The sequence below is a fragment of the Rhineura floridana genome, chromosome 6 (assembly GCF_030035675.1).
Source record: "Rhineura floridana isolate rRhiFlo1 chromosome 6, rRhiFlo1.hap2, whole genome shotgun sequence".
Classification (NCBI taxonomy): Eukaryota; Metazoa; Chordata; class Lepidosauria; order Squamata; family Rhineuridae; genus Rhineura; species Rhineura floridana.
In genome coordinates this window covers 2821567-2838748 of record NC_084485.1, presented here as the reverse complement: position 1 = coordinate 2838748, position 17182 = coordinate 2821567, and the positions used below count along the sequence as shown (strand labels likewise).

The following is a 17182-nucleotide window of genomic DNA, read 5'->3' as shown; positions in this document are numbered from 1 at the left end:
TTAGATGACATGCTACTTCACATATCGTGGATCAACAGCATACCAATTTCTACTTTACATCTGCAGATGTGGCAGTGAATGTGCTAGACCAACGTCTGGCCTTGGTAATGAACTGGACGACAGCCAATAACCTGAAGCTCCATCTAGAGAAGACTGAGGTGCTGTTCTGGGTGGGAATTTGGCCTTGTCTGGATGGGATTGCATGCCCTCTGAAGGAGCAGGTATCCAGCTTGGGGGTATTCCTGGACCCACTGCTGTGGCAGCAGGCACAGCTGGACCCAATGGTGCAGAGTGCCTTCCATCAGCTTCAACCGATGAAACAGCTGCAATTGCATCTGGACAGGGACAACTTAATTTCTGTTGGCTGCACTCTGGCAACCTCTCTGATCGATTACTGCAATGCACTATGCATGGGACTGCTGCTGAAATTAGTTCAGAATCTGCATCAGATGCAGAATTCAGCAGCCAGATGGATGATCAGAGTAAGATGGTCTGAGCATATAACACCAATCTCCACATAACTAAATGGCTACCATTTAGTCAGTACCTCATCTGAGGGAAGTGGGGGGGGTGGGGGCACAAGAAAGAAGACTTTTCAGTGGTGGCCCCTCATTGGTGAAGTGCTCTCCCCAGGGAATCACACCTGGCACCATCATGGCCTGTTAGGAAAAAAACATTTTTATCTATCCAGGCCTTGGGTTCTTAATCAAGAGGGTAACTAGTTTTATCTGTGGCTTCTTTTTGCGTTCATCCTTCCAAGTGGGGTGGGCAGGATTTGTTCCTTTTATATATTTCTCAATAAACACTTTTAGGTTTTGCTTGTTGTTTTTATATTTGGTTTTAATGTTTTCTGTTATTTCTATTTTTATTATGCAAGATGCTTTGAGACACTTGTAAAAGCGAAGAAATGTAATAAACGACAATAATGCGAAGAGTGTCCTGAATACGCCAATACTCAAAATGTGGATGGTGTTAATGCACGCAAGCTCAATCCCCATCCTGTCCTCAATTTTCCTCAAACAGTAGGGCCTGCTTTTCAGTATTCCGCTAAGAAGGCGGCTTTCAATTAGAGAAAGGCCCCACTCATACGGCGCTTGTTCTGCTTTTACAGCGTTTTTCGGGCGTCGGGCACCATTTTATTGACGGAGTTCCGCTTTTCAGCAGGTTTCGCTTTTAGGCGGGGGTCTGGACCGTAACCCGCCGTATGAGTGGGGCCCTACTGTATTGCGTAGGGAAGGTCCGCACGGGGCTAACACTCACATTCACTTGAATGTGAGTAAATCCTGAATGCAACCAGGGCCCCGATTTACCAGGGTCTCCAATTGGGGGTGGGGAAGTTCTACTCATGTTCAAGCAAATGCAGAAGCCCCACGCAGATTTCCCCCACACAACATAGGAAGGACAAGGCCTGGCCAGGCAGGGATGGCACACACGAGGACGTTGGGGGCGGTGCTCCTGCACATGGCTCTGCCCACAATTCAACCATTTGTATACTCAGGCCCATTCTTGAATGCTCCTAAGGTCACATCCCAAGCAGCTACATGAGTCTCACATGCCTGGCACACACACACTGGGGAGCTGCGGTCCCCGACTCGAGGCCCGTGTGGTGGTGGAAGAGACACACACGCAGCTGGTTCAGCTATGACTATGTAAACCACATGGACCATTCTTGATCTTTGCGTTGAAGCAATCCCAGTTTTATGTTTAAAAGAAGCCAGAACCGTCTCAAGAAACCGATACTCCTGAGGAAGGATAACTTTGGGCACCCATCCAAGGAAGACTCACTTCTAGCTTTTTCTCCTTCTCCGTCAGCACATCCTTCTGGTTCTGGGTGTACTCAACCAGCATGCGTGCCAGCTGGCGCCGGTCTTCTAGTTCTGCCGCCAGTCGCCCATTGTACTCAGCTAGCAGCAAACACGCCTCGTCCACAGTCTTCGAAAGGCGCTCGGCTGCCTCTTTGTCTAGGCACAAAAGTGGCAGAAAATCGACACGGGCTGCGTTCAAAGGCTTTTGTGTGGGTGACAAAAAGCAGCTCCCGACTAGCCAACCTCTCACTGGTGGTGAATGCCAAGTGAGAGCGGATTTCACAATAGGCAACAAATAACACGCTCCTTTAAATGCAGGCAATGAAATACAACAACTGACACACCCGACACTAACGCAGCTGCTCCATGTTTCCCTTTTCTTTTCTGGAAAGCCAAGCAGTCAGGGTTAGGGCTGGCACCCAAGGAAGCAGGCTGGCACCTCTGAAGGGATGGGTAGCCCAAGAGCTGCTCAGTCTGTGCTCGAGGTTACAAAGTTGCTGAGGCCAGAGCGGGCTAGCTTTATAGGCCCTCTGCAGCAGTGGTAGGGCTCAATTGCAAGTGTGTCGGCTCTCTCCTCTGATGAGCACAGACAGTAACCTCTACTGCTAGAATGCCTGACACGATGCTCCTGGGGACCTCCTTTTAGACAGCATCCTGTACTACCACAGCTGCATTTGGGGCGGGGCTCCTATGCATCATGTGCTCCGTCTAGATCCTTTGCTAGACCCTTTCTTCCACTGTGAGGCACTGTGAACAGTTGTGTGGAAGGTAGAAGACATTAGGGCCAAAGAACAGAAATGAGCAAATGTTCCCTGGGCCCAAAGGGAAGCAGCGGTGGGAGCCGTTCACACAGTCTCGACACAACGGCCGCGTGGCTCCCCTTGCTGGGCAGCTGCCAGAGAAAATGCAACGGTCCATTTCAGGGGGAATGCGATAACTGCTCTCACCACACAAACAACAGTGCTCCTGAAGACAGGAGGAGGTTGGCTTGTGGCCCAGCAGAATCTAAGCCACACTGGGGGAAAAAGAAAAAGGGAAAGACAGGTTCATGTTCATCTCTTGGGATCTGAGGGTGGAGGAAAGCCTCCACTGTCAGAACTCACTAGTCTTTGTTTCCCACTTTCCAGGTGTAGGAAAAGACTCGGGTCATACCCCCTGCATTCAAGTGTTAGCACTTTGGATTCTCACCTGTAATCTTCTCTAACAGCGACACATCCTGAACCTCCTGGGGAAGAGAAGCAATTTTCTGCCGCACCGTGGCATCTCCCGATGCTGCGTTTTCCAGATCTTGCAGGGCTTTGATCAAGTCCTCGGTCTGCACAGTTGAGACATACAAAAATTGCCAAGACCATTCCCCAAGGGTTGCAGCCATCACCTGGCTTCCAGCATGCAAGACAAGTCACTCTCCAAAAGATCCCTTGGTCTCTCACTATGCAAATCTCTGCCCAAGGCATGGAAACACTGGGTGGTATATGTGGCCCTAAGTCAGGGTCCTGTCAGCGCCAGTATTACCACTAGTGCAGTGGGATTTCCCCCCTCTTCTCCCCTCCCCTAGAACCTAAATCTGTTCTAGGGGTTCCCCCAACTCTCCAGAAACGATTTGGGGAGGGGGGCAGTCCCGTTCCACTAGCAACAATCCTTGTGCTGACAGTATGTGTTGGTACACCACCATTCTGTATCTTTGAAAATTAGGATCCTTCCCTCTCAGAGGGACCTGTGTTTTACTTATGCCAGTGCATAAAACACCATGCACACTGCTAAGTAAACCAAGAGGACAGGGCAACTAAAGAAAGCACTGCTTCATACCATGTAGTCACTGCTGCAAGATGCAACGCTGGCCACAAGGTCATGTTCAGAGGCAGCATGCCCGTTTTAAGGCAGTCACAGGGAGCTTTACTGCCCAAGCTTTGCTTGTGGCTTTCATGGAAACATCCGTGTCAGAGTTGTGGAGAACAGGAGATTGGGCTAGATGAATGGTTGGGCTGATGGGGCAAGGCTGCCTTAGCAGAAAGGAAACCCGCTGGGAACTACCCCTGCACCAGTTCTCCCTCGAAACAAATGGGAGACATGCAAAACTATGGCGACTCCTATTAATTTTAAGCTGAGCTGACGGGGTTTGCCCTGTGACACAGGCTTGGTTAACACGTCTGGAACAATGAATTTGGAAGACAAAAAAGGGACACTGTTCTGGAGTTTGAACAGGAATCTAAGATCAAAGAAACCGCTGGTCTGCTCAAAGGCCTTGCCGCAAAGCGTATACCTATATCCAATGAGTTACAAACATTAACACACCAAAAAAATCAATCGAAAGCTCAAAAGCTCCAGTACTAAGAATGAAGAAATAGGCTAAATTTAACAAGGAAGGGGAAGACCCAAGGACCTTTGCACATGAGATCTCCTCCACCGGCTTCTCCAATGACAACACAGGCATCTATCCTGCACAAGCCTCCACAATTCCCCAGGCAGCCATCAAGTCTTCATGGAGAAGGAAAAACATTTGGCATAGCTAGGTGGCTGCAAGATGATGGTCTTGCCGTACCAAGAGCAGAGCCGTCAAGAAAGCGCCAGAACCATTTCGCCCCTGAACTTTTCTGTTTTTCTCCCCCAAAAATTGGGGGAAAGGGGGGGTTGGCCACCCCCCACCCCAAGTTTTTCCAGGACTCCACATCTCGAACTCTGCCTGTTTCCTGAAACTCCAGCCTTTGTGACCCCTGGGAAATTTCAGGGTAGAACCCTGCTGCCCACTCCCTTGACTCTCTCTGCAGCATGGGCTTACTTCCAGACTCCCAGAGCTACTGTTAGACCTTCTGGATATTGATGGTTCCCATAAGAACAGCCTGCTGGATCAGGCCAGTGGCCCATCTAGTCCAGCATCCTGTTCTCACAGTGGGAAACTGATACCTATGGGAAGCCTGCAAGCAGGATCTGAGCGCAAGAGCACCTCTCCTGTGGTTTCCAGCAACTGGTATCCTCAGCTCCTTGGCTCTTCTCTGCGCAGTACCATACCTTCTCTCAGTAGACTCCCTTACTACCAGAGGATATCACTTTTTAGAGATACGAATTATCAACATTTGCGTCCTGAACGCTGTCAACAAGCCACCCATAAAAGAAGCTGCAATCACAGAAGATGTGAATGTCCTGTCCTTCTGCCCCAAAGAACAGACAGCTTAGTTCCTCAACACAGCAGGAAATCTGAGTTTAATTAATTTCCTGGAATAATCTATTAGCTATATAAATTAGATGGCACCATGCCAGGCTGCAATACACTGTCTCGGTTTTGGTGATTTATTATATTTTGCTTTGACTGCAGCAATTTTATGGAATAATATTTGTTTTATGTCCCTTTTTATCATGCTTCGTGTCTTCCTCCACTTGCGAGGGCCAGTGGTTTTGAGCCAGTAAGTGTAGCAGCGGTCACGTTTGTTCTCTTTCACTGGTTAATAGCACCATCTTGTGGCTCTCCCTTTTCTAAAGATGGGGCCTTTTCTCTCTCAGTCCTCTGCTTCCCAGAACATACCAAAAGGGGGCCAGCATTGGCGTCCTGTGGGGAGTAGCTCCCTGGGTAATCATCATCTTCCTCTTCTTGTATCTGCTGAAATGTCCGCTTCAAGGCCTTCTTCTCCTCTGTAATAGAACAGACACATCCTGTAAAATAGATGTGGCTCAACAGTACCTTTTGAAAGGTGAGAAGAGAGCTAAACCTAACAAACATCAGGCAAGTCAACTCCTATAAACATCTGAGTGTGACATTTAAAAACTCAGGATCTTGGTCCTCCCACTTGAAAGCTGCTGCCTTAACAGCTAATGTAATGGGCCAATGCTATTTTCCACTACGCAGCTGGACCGGGAGCAGGCTGGTGGCGCCCCTCCTGGAGCCTTATAGGGCAAAGCTCTTGCCCTGAGTGTTGTATGGGGCCCCTGCATGGGCACACTGAGCTATCGCAGCCCTGGAGTTGGAACAACATAAACTGATAAGAGCCCTAGGTGTCCCCAGATCAACCCCAACACCGTTGTAAGTAGAGAGGGAGCTTGTTGCTTAGTAAAGACTTAGTCCTGAAAGCAACCATTTATTGTTGGTGTAAGATAATTTCTCAACAAGCCCCCTCCTTTGTTTTATGCAGTGCCGGAAGACGAGACCTCCAGGTCAGAAGACACTAGTTCCTAGTCCAACACTCTAACCACTACACCACACTGGCTCTGAATGAATCTGGGGAAGGGAGAAAAAAGGAGCAGTAGATGCCAATATCTCCTCTAGGATGCACACCTTAACATGCTATAACGCAAGGTCTGAGCGACTGATATCAATGAGATTAAATGGGAAACCTATTAACATAACCATCATCCAAGTCTATGCTCCAACGGCAAATGCACAAGAAGAGGAATTGGAGAGATTTTACATAGAAGTACAGGAAGAAATTGATCACACACCAAAACAAGATGTGCTGATAATCATGGAAGACTGGAATGCAAAAGCAGGGAACAGAGAAGAACTAGGAATTGTGGGGAAATGGGGCTTAGGAGAGAGACTTATTGAATTCTGTGAAGCCAATGATTTGTTTCTTGCGAACACATTTTTTGAGCAACCAAAAAGACGACTATACACGTGGATATCACCAAATGGTGAATATAGGAATCAAATTGATTATATACAGGCATACCCCGCTTTAACGTTCGCAATGGGACCGGAGAGTATACTTTAAGCGAAAATAAACTAAGTGAAGCAATTGTCTTCACTTGTACTGCACGCAATCACCACTAGATGGCAGCAGCGTCATGCCAAAAAAGTGTAGGTTATTGTGAAACGTTAAGCATGTACGTTATAGCCAGGCGACATTAAGTGAAGCGACGTTAAGCGGGGTATGCCTGTAATTGGTAGCAGAAGATGGAGAAGTTCCATACTTTCTGCAAAAACAAGACCAGGAGCAGGCTGTGGTACAGATCATGAACTGGTAACATCGAAAATCAGAGTAAAGCTAAAGAAGACCAACAAAGCAATCATAATGCCAAAATACAATTTAAATAACATCCCTGAAGAATATAAAGATCAAATAAGGAACAGGTTTGAGGCTTTAAACTTAGTTGACAGAGAACCAGAAGAACTATGGAATGAAGTCAGGGACATTATCAGGGAAGAATGCAAAAAGACAATACCTCTTGTTAAAAAGAAAGACCTCAATGGATGTCAGAAGAGACTCTTCAAATGGTTAAAGAGAGAAGGAAAGCGAAAGCAAAAGCAAAAGGAGACAGAAACACGGTCATAACCCTAAATTTATTTTTATTTATTTATTTAATTTAATTTATATACTGCCCTAAGCCCAAGGGCTCTCTGGGCGGTGTACATAACAATGAAGCAATCAAAAAAAAATATAAATACAATAATACAATAGAATCAAACCAAACAAACGTAAACAAAAATAATAAAGCAACAGCAAAATACATCAATAAATATGAATAGAACGCATTAAAATGCCTGGGAATATAAAAAGGTTTTCACCTGGCGCCGAAAAGATAGCAGCGTCGGCGCCAGGCGCACCTCATCAAGGAGACCATTCCACAGTTCGGGAGCCACAACAATACAGCGATTGGTACGTAGGGACAAAGAGAACTATTACAATAGTTACTGTATAGAAATAGAAGAGGACACCAAAAAGGGTAGAACAAGAGCCCTATTCCAAAAGATTAGAGAAATGAAAGGGAAATTTAAATGAAGAGTAGGGATGTTGAATAATCAACAGGGGAACACATTGACTGACCGAGATGAAATAAAAGGAAGATGGAAGCAATACACTGAAGAACTCTATAAAAGAGATGCCAGGATGACAGATTCATTCATTCATGAACCATATGATGAATTAGAATGCGAGGTGAAAGCTCCTCTTAAAATACTTGGAAGAAACAAATTACCAGGAATAGATAGCCTTAGAGATGCAGAAGGTTTTTATTTTCCCAGGTGTTAATATCTGTTCCTAGAACCATTTTAATTAATCTATTAAATTAAATAACCAACTTTTAGAGTATTTTACCATGTTTATATAATTGATTAATTCTATTTTCTTTCATTGCCATTTTTAATCTGTTCTTAGTTCTCTTTATTTCAAGGTATACGCAAAAAGGCTGGTCGGCTATCATGCAATAAACTGAAACTGGAAACATCAGACACTGTTTTGGCTTCCTTGGAAGTAGGAAGTCTAAGCAGGCTTGCCTCTTTTTATTTTTTTGAAGTAAGAAAACAAACTTAAACAAAAGCCAACCTCACATGCCTCAGTCAGGCAGCACGCTTGCTGCCTCCACGGTTGTTAAAGGGAATAGGGATCCCTCAGGTGCTTCCATTTCCCCATGTTTCAATTCTGTGCTGAGAAAGATAAAGAGAGTAAGAGTGAAGAGTCTGCCTGGCCAGATGCACCAGGCCCTCCTCTTAAACGCCTGAGTCCAGGAGACTTCCCTGGCAAGCCCTGCTGATATGGGCGGGGTGTTGCTCAGGGGGGCAGCTGAGAGTCTTGCACAAGTCCCCACCAGTTCCACAGGGCCTACGTAGGTGGTGTTTCTGGCAGAAAGGTGGTGCTGGTGCTGGAGGATCTTCTTTGCCACTGGGTTAAAGCATTTGGAAAGAAAGCTGAATAATCAGAAAAGGGAGAATAACAGGGACTGACATGCCATTAGGACTAGTAAAGGGGGGGCATAAAAGGGGTGTTTAAAATTATCCAGGATGTGGGGAAAGAAACTTTTTCTTTCTCTCACATCATACTAGAACCCAAAGGGGTCACCCAATGAAGCTGAATGCAGATGATTCAGGACAGACAACAGGAAATACTTCTTCATGCAGTGCTGAGTTTGTCATGCTCACCAGAGGGTGATCGATATTCATCCCAACGAGCGGCACTGCGGACCCAAAGAGCGTAACAAGGCCACACCTCTCATGGAAATGGGGTCAAAAAACCAAGTCTCAGACAGTTGTGCTGGATGCCGCTTTGCTACAATATGCTTAATTAGCTTCCCTAAAAAAGGGAAGGGGGGATGGGGGAATGTCCTCAAGCTTGCTGGATCCTTTTTGTATGTGTGCCTTCAAGTCTACTGCGACTTATGGCGACCCCATGAATCAGCGACCTCCAAGAGCATCTGTCATGCACCACCCTGTTCAGATCTTGTAAGTTCAGCTTTGCTGCTTCCTTTGTGGAATCAATCCATCTCTTGTTTGGCCTTCCTCTTTTTCTACTCCCTTCTGTTTTTCCCAGCATTATTGTTAAAAAAAAAAAGAATGAAAGAAATGGGCAAAGGAGGCTCTCCCCCGTTGTGAACCCCCTCCACCACCGCCACAGTTCTCTCTGAGGAGCCAACAGCCCACTAACCTCAGCCTGCTGGCCTTTAATCAGAAACGACCCACTTCAAAGCTTTCCATTTGCATGCACCTTCCCACCATGCACTGAATTTAGCTTTCATGTCAAAAAAACCTATGCATTCCCCCCTCCAAAAAAGTATCCCTTGCACAAGTTCTATATGGCAATAGGAGGCACCAAGGAAGAAAGAGGAGGGCTTCCCTCTTCCCTTCAGTAGTCCCTTCCCAGAACAAGCCCTATGGAGGCAGAATTGCTGGACACCCAGCCTGGGGTGGTCTCAGGGCAGGGACACTGGCTTCCTTTGCCTTCTTCTTCTGCAGAGAAGGCAGGCAGAGACCAAGAGGGAATACCCAGAAACCCCTTCATCCTCAGAGAGCGAAGGCCAGCTGCTAAAGGCCTTTCAGAAAACATTTAGAGAGTGTCAGTGATTATTGGCTAGTATTTTTTGGACAAAAACTCAGATTTGCCCAAGAGCAGCTCCCCTCCCCCACTCACAGAACTACAGGCATGTTTTTGTAGTAGGAACCTGGGCACAGATGGTAAAGGGCTGGAGGGTAAGGGCTGTTTGACACACCCTCAGAAATCATGCCTGGAAGGAAAGCTGCTTCTGGCAGCACCAAGAGGAAGATGAAATACAAGCTGGTCAGAAAGCATTTGCTGCCGCCACTGACAAAGGGGTCAGGTGTTTCTGACTGGCTTCCAGAGCACAAATTAAAGCCTCGTGACACTGGCATCCTCCTTTTCTTAGCCTAGCCAGATTTTCCTGCTAAGAACCCGAGGAAAGGCAGCCGTGCTAAGAGCACCTGTCCCAAGCACCCCTTTCAAGTACCATGGCATTCAAAACCAAGAGTGTGTTAAAGCTTGTAACAAATGGAAAGAGTAGATGAAGCTGTCTCACATCCTACTTGCCGGGAAGAATGCTTTGGGCAATGACCTGCTCACACTCTAGTATATATCACAGGAGAAAATATGCCAGATTTCAAAGCTAGTGGGACATCACATCCTCCTGCTCTGGTCTCAGGATGACAGCTAAAATGGTGCTAATCTATTAAGAGGAAAAATGAATGATACGGAAAAGTTCCCAATGGCCCAAACAGTCATGTCTGGCTCAAAAGCCACTCTCAGTTCAAAGACAGACATCTACAAAGACTCAGGGCTTAACCAACCTTCTGCAACCCTGGTGCCTCCAGATATTTGGACCACAACTCCCATCCTCCCAACAAACATGACTGGCTTAACCCCTCTGTTCTCAGCCACAGCTGAAAAGAAACCTAGACACACGCAAGTGCATTTGCTTGTATTACTCCCTTGTAAACCCATTCCTAGCCATGCATCCCTCTGCTGGCTGGGGCTGATGGGAGCTGTAGTCCAAAGCACCTGGAGGGCACCAGATTGGGGGAGCCTGAAAGCATCATGGACACTGATGGCATTATCAAATACAGACAAATAATCATTAAGAGTGCTCTAGAACACAATGACAGCCTTTACTGCTACTGTGGTAGCAGATAGGTTAAGAATAAATGGAGAGTCACGACCTGCACCCAAAAGGAGAAAATTGCAAGCTACTGGGAGAGAGAGCTCCATGGCCCCTTCATTCCCAGAGCTTTTTTACCAGCAAGACTACCTTTAAAGCGGACAACAGCCTTAAGGTACTTATGACTGGGGAGCAGCCACCGCTCAGTGGAAGAGCAGATGCGTCACATGTTGAAGGACACAGGTTCACTCCTCAGTTAGAAAGCAGGGCCAACCTTCAGGGATGATGGTGGGCTTTGTCATCCAACAGCTTTTGGGAGGGGCACAGATTCCCTACATATTAAAAGGTTCAGATAGCAGCTGATGGGAAAGATCTCTGCCTGAGATGCTGCAAGTCGGAGGAGGCAATACAGGGCGGAATGGACAGACAGCCTGACCTGGTGCAAGGCAGCCTCCTGCAGTTCTGGCTGTTGCCTGTCAGGACCTAGGAAACCACGTGGGGTGGCTCTACCCAACTCTGAGATTCCCAAAGGCAGCCTGGGATGCAGTGATTACTAGAAGCCAACATGGATTCATCAAGAACAAATCCTGCCAGACTAATCTCATTTTTTTGATTGGGTAGCCTCCCTGGTAGACTGTGGGAATGCTGTGGACATAATATATCTCAACTTCAGCAAAGCTTTTGACAAAGTGCCCCATGATATTCTGATTAGCAAGCTAGCAGAATGTGGGATGGATGGAACAACTATTAGGTGGATCCACAGTTGGCTACAGAATTGTACTCAAAGAGTGCTTATCAGTGGTTCCTTCTCAAACTTGGGGGAGGTAATGACTGAGGTACCGCAGGGCTCGGTCCTGGGCCCAGAGCTCTTCAACATTTTCATTAATGACTTGGATGAGAAGGTGCAGGATACAAAATTGGGAGCGATAGCTAATACCTTGGAAAACAGAAACGAAATTCAAAGTGATCTTGATAAGCTGGAGAATTGGGCTGAAAATAACAGAATGAAATTTAACAGGGATAAATGCAAAGTTCTACACTTAGGAAAAAGAAACCAAATGCACAATTATAAGATGGGGAATACTTGGCTCAGTAATATTACATGAGAGAAGGGATTGTTACTGATCACAAGCTGAACATGAGCCAACAGTGCCATGTGGCTGCAAAAAAGGCAAATGCTATTTTAGGCTGAATTAACAGAAGTATCGCTCCCAAATCGCTTGAAGTATTGGTTCCCCTCTATTTGGCACTGGTTAGGCTTCATCTTGAGTACTGTGTCCAGTTCTGAACATCACACTTTAAGAAGGATGGAGACAAACTGGAACGGGTTCAGAGAATGGCAACGAGGATGATTAGGGGACTGGAAACAAAGCCCTATGAGGAAAGACTTAAAGAACTGGGCATGTTTAGTCTTGAGAAGGGAAGACTGACAGAACGTATATCACTCTTCAAGTACGTGAAAGGCTGCCACACAGAGGAGGGCCAGGATCTCTTCTCAATCATCCCAGAGAGCAGGAATAGTGGGCTCAAGTTGCAGGAAGCCAGATTTCAACTGAACATCAGGAAAAACTTCCTAACTGTTAGAGCAGTACGACAATGGAACCCATGACCTTGGGAGGTGGTGGGCTCTCCAACACTGGAGGCCTTCAAGAGGCAGCTGGACAGTCACCTGTCGGGAATGCTTTAAGTTGGATTCCTGCATTGAGCAGGGGGTTGGACTGGATGGCCTTATAGGCCCCTTCCAACTCTGTGATTCTATGATATTGTTTAACACTGCCAACACAACTTAACACAGAATCTGAACACAAAACACAAGTGCCTACAATGTACAGATGGGAAGGCTGTCACCAGTTCAGTGGTAACCATGCAGGGCCCCTGAGTGCCAAGCGCTTGAGTTGAAGCTGCCATAAACCAGCTGTTTTTGAACTGCACCTCCCATCAGCTCCAGCCAGCATGGCCAAACAACTCAAGATGATGGGAGTCCTAGCCCATCAACACTGGGAGGGCCACAGGCTCCCCACCCATCCATATACCCTACTGTGTTACTGAGCAACCTACCATGTCGTAATGGCTCAATCACCAAGTCAAAGACGTTTTGAAAAAGAAACGTATTTTTACCTTTGGGTTGGGGGCTATTGGAGTCTTCCATAGACAATTTCAGCTGCTGTATGAATTCACTGCCATACACGCTCCTCTCTTGCCAGATGTTCAGCAATCGCTCCAAGGGTTTTTTGCAGCCCTCATCTGCCTCTCTGGAGGGTCAGAGATTTAGAATGTCAGAAGGAGGTTAAAAGGGAGCACACAAAGGAAAGAGGGACTGTCGGGGCAGAGTGGCAGAGAACCTCCCCCCACTTCTTCCCTCCCAAATAAAACGTTTAAGGATAGACATGATCAGAGGCAAAGCAGGGATGAAACTGAGCTGAACCAGCTCAGCCTTTCCAAGAAAGATGTTTATTTTATGCCAGCTGCAGACATCCAAATTTAAAATATGCTGGTTCAAACTAAAAGGAGTATCTAGTCATCTGCTACATATACAATTAAGTATAGAGTTATCCAGAACACATTTGCTCACTTATTCCTCTGTGTGTTCTAGATATAATCAGCTTGCAGACTAAGGTCTTCTCTAAATAGCACCACAGCCTTTAAGTAGCTGATAACATATTGTGTGCCAGGAAATGACAAGTAGCTGCTCATTTGCAGCTTGCCTCACAGACAGAGAACAGTCACCCAATGACGGATGAAGCGAGTCAAGCAGAAAGGCAATCTGGAAAAAAAAATCTGATAAATCCGTAACATTTGAGAAGCTGACCTCACTAAAAATGGTGTTCAGACAGAGCAAAGGCAACGTGGAATAACTAGCAATTGTACAAGGCTGCCAACTCAGGGTCTGACAGAAACAAGCTGAAATTTCAGCAGGGAATACTCCAACTGGTAACGTGTCTGCTACAGTTATAACTCTTCAAACAACCAATCAAAGGGAAGTTAGTTTTGCTGCAATCTGAAAAGAACATTTATGCTGCACAAAAAGATCAAATACAGTGTCCAGTTAAATCCCAGAAAGGACAAAGCAACTGTGTATTAAGCAATCCCCTTCAGGGTTTTGTGGCAGTTGTATAAAGACTGCAGGCCCACAGCCGTTTCAGCTCATGGAGTCCAATATATGGAGGAGATTCCAATGTTCTCCTTCAATCCTAACGCATTCTCTTCTCCCCACCCCCTTCTCACATGGCCTTCCCTCCACTAGACACCTCAAAGAAGGCAAGACTGGGCACTCCACAATCCTGTTCACATGACTGATCGCCACCTCCCCTGGAAAGACAGTCACGTGAGCCAGGCTTTTGTGAGAATGGGTCACTACAGAGGGGTGTCTAGGGAAGTCCAGACTGAGCAATGGTTAACAGCAGCATCATTAAAGCTGCCCATTTGCCCAGAAAAATAAAAAGGATTCACTTTGCGCTGCAATGATAGTAAAATTGGTGACAGGTGTGCCTCCCTAGGGAGAGAGTTCCAAAGACAGAGGGCTATTACAAAGAAGGCCCATTCTCTGGTCATCACCTTTCAAACTTCTTTTGGAGGTGAGACACAGAGAAGAACCTTGGATGATAATTGCAGCATCTGAACAGAGCAGTTCTTCAGGTATTGGGGTGCTACAGGGCTTTAAAGGTCAAGACCAGCACTTTAAATTGAGCCCAGGAACTAACCGGCAGCTAGTGCAGTCAGGCCAAAACCAGTGTTATTTATATGTTCACACCTCGCTGTTTTTGTTAACAGTCTAACTGCTGCATTCTTGATTAAATGAAGTTTCCAAACTGTCTTCAAAGGCAGCCCCATGTATAATGCATTGCAGTAATCCAGCCTAGAGATTGCCAAAGTATAGAGGCATCAGAAAAGGTTATGATACCTACCTGGCAACATGTGAAAAAGCATCCACGAGAACTGATTCAAATTCTCTTGTAAACTCAGGTCCCTTCCTTTTACTGTTCTGGATGACGTCGTTTGCCAAGTATAGAAAAGTCAGTTTCCGACTTGACTTTGCTAGTAAAATAGAAGAAAAAAATATCTGCATGGCACGTTCAGCTCTGAAGCCACCCTTCAATCCTTTTCATTCAGTTTCTCAGCCTCCTTGAGGCTGACATCATGAACAAGAGCGAAGTTCCCATTTCATGCTCCCTTCTCTTAAGCCAGAAGTGATACTCTAAATCCAGAAGGGACTGCTGTTGCACAAGAAGAAAAAGGGTCCTGTGGCACATGAAAGGCTAACTTGATGGTTTATTGGGCACTTATTTCCTTCCATCCCAAGGCCATGTTTTATTCCTGAAGATGCCTGTGGCTAGCCTCAGTAGCTTCCCAGTTAAACAGTGCTCAACTAGCCTACTTCAAGTCACACGTTTGAAAAGAAAAGGTTTAAGAGACGGAAGGGGAAATCTTTATTTATGTTATTTATAAGCACAATCAGAAACAAATAAATAACAACTAGCAAAGCTAAAAGCTTAAGAAAGTTAAAAGGGCCTTTGCCTGGTTGACTTTCCCAGAAAGGACATTCTGTAACAGACGGGCCACTGAGGAAGAAGCCCTTCCTCTCAGAACCTCGCACTGAAGAGCATCACTGGGCAGGGGCACTCAGAGAAGGGCATCGCGTGAAGAGCACGGAGTCTCAGCTGGTGCAGATGGGAAGGGGCAACTCTTCAAGGACCAAGGTCCCAAGCTGTGAAGTCGCTTAAAAGGGCAACACCAGATGAGCTGGGTGGACATGTGCTTACCTTCTCTGTGCTTTCTGGGTAAGGCAACAGGCACAATACTATCATATACCCCCTCCCTTCTGAAATAAAGCTCTGCTCAGCTCACCCTTGCCCAATACAAAAGGAGACACTCTCCGTGGAGAGATTATACCAACCCCTCCCTGAGCATTTTAAACCATAGTTTGGTACAGTGCCTAACTTAACAAATTCCAGAGAATTCTGCTGTCTCTGGACAAGACTTGGGCTCTCCCAGACTTGTGGAGGAAAGCAGCTCTAGAGAGCAGAAGGGAAAGAAAAGAAAACCCAGCTTCCAAGAAAAGCCTCCCTTTACACTATCAGCACTTGCAGTTAGTGCTCATTGTAATTCACACGACTCTGGTTGAAATGTGATAACTGTTTGGCTGTATTGTCCTGTTTCTCTGGTAACTATTTCCCATCACATATTATTTCCCAAATATTTCCCATCATAAAAGCCAATACATTTGACTTTTATTTGTAAAAAGCCTTAAAAACGGAAGCAAACGGCTATGGTGTAACCCAGTGAAGACTCAGGGAAAGAGGCAGACCCAGGCAAAACAGTGCTAATGCTAAAAGATTGTGCAATTCTACAAACTCTTTCATCCAAGCATGTCACACACTGCTCAGACTTGACAGGCCACAATATCAAAGTTCAGATTAAACAACAACACAGCCTAGCAGCATCATACCAAACTAAGACAAGAGTGTGCCTGACACAGGCACTTTAGCTACTAACCTCAACCCCCTGGAAGAGCTGCAGAATGCTTTTCTTGGGTCTCGGCTTCAAGATCATCACAGCCAGCCACACAAGGCTTCTCTGTGCCAGCAAGTTCCACTCAATGCTAACTTGACTCGTTTGTTTCAAAACACAGAACTTGCCTGGAATCCTAACTAAGGGCCAGTTAACAAACTGAATACCTACATATATAACCTGCTAGATGCTTTCAAAAATACATGACACACAATCTTTATTCAAGTGTGGCTGCAAGTTTTCCCCACTCCCCATTTCAAAGTTTTATAATTTCTTTTCTTTGCCAGTTTACAGAAAAATATTTCCATATAAATATACAGAAAAAGGAAGAGAAGGAAAAGCGAAGATACATGATGTTTCATTAGTCTCGAATAGCTCAATAAGTTCAGAGTGACTATACCAGTAACTGACATCAATCAGCACATTTGAAACTCTTAAAAACAAAACTCTACCCTTATGTATTAGACTCTAATTGCAGAAGCAAGAAATCACCCTAAGGTGTGGTAACCAGTTGCAAGACGGTGAGAGTGGGGGAACAGAAATAAATTGCACACTGCTGGAAGTCCTCCGGCTACCTGAGACGAGAACTACAAATTTAGGATGGAAACAAGGTATCTTTTTCTGACTTTCCTGATTCCAGAATCACTACTTGTTAACAATCAGTTCGAATGTTAAACATTAAACATTAAATTTAGAACTAGCAGAACAGGATCAAGAAACACGCAGCCTTTGAAGTTGAATATGGAACAATAGAACATTCTGTGCACCGGAGAACAATAGGACATACTGTCCACACCGTTCCCAGCAATTCAAGAATTTAACAATTTAGTTTTCGGCAGATGTTCTGGGCAAAGACACAGACTCATCAGTGGTACCCGATGACTTTTAGCCTTGGTAGGGAAGCAATGTTTAAACACTTTCTCCCTTTCCAAAGTCAGGATTTACACAGGACTAAGGAAATAGTGCCTTTCAACATCTGCAGAATGCCACAGTCCCTCCACTGAGGACAACACCTATCTTCTATACTGTCATGGATGGTGCCCCCTCTAGGATGCACACCT

The 17182-nt window shown here is 45.7% G+C and overlaps 1 protein-coding gene across 4 annotated transcripts in view; it reads right to left on the bottom strand.

Moving 5' to 3' along the window:
* The window catches only part of RPRD1B (regulation of nuclear pre-mRNA domain containing 1B), a 63041-nt gene that overhangs the window by 35932 nt on the left and 9927 nt on the right, over positions 1 to 17182 (bottom strand). For all 4 annotated transcript variants that reach the window (XM_061630761.1, XM_061630762.1, XM_061630763.1 and 1 more), the window contains exons 2-6: positions 14519 to 14648; positions 12732 to 12865; positions 5323 to 5429; positions 2994 to 3120; positions 1786 to 1961 (exon numbers count right to left, since the gene is read on the bottom strand). In XM_061630761.1, the coding sequence (XP_061486745.1) occupies positions 1786 to 1961; positions 2994 to 3120; positions 5323 to 5429; positions 12732 to 12865; positions 14519 to 14648 (674 nt within the window). The remainder of the gene's footprint in view (positions 1 to 1785; positions 1962 to 2993; positions 3121 to 5322; positions 5430 to 12731; positions 12866 to 14518; positions 14649 to 17182) is intronic.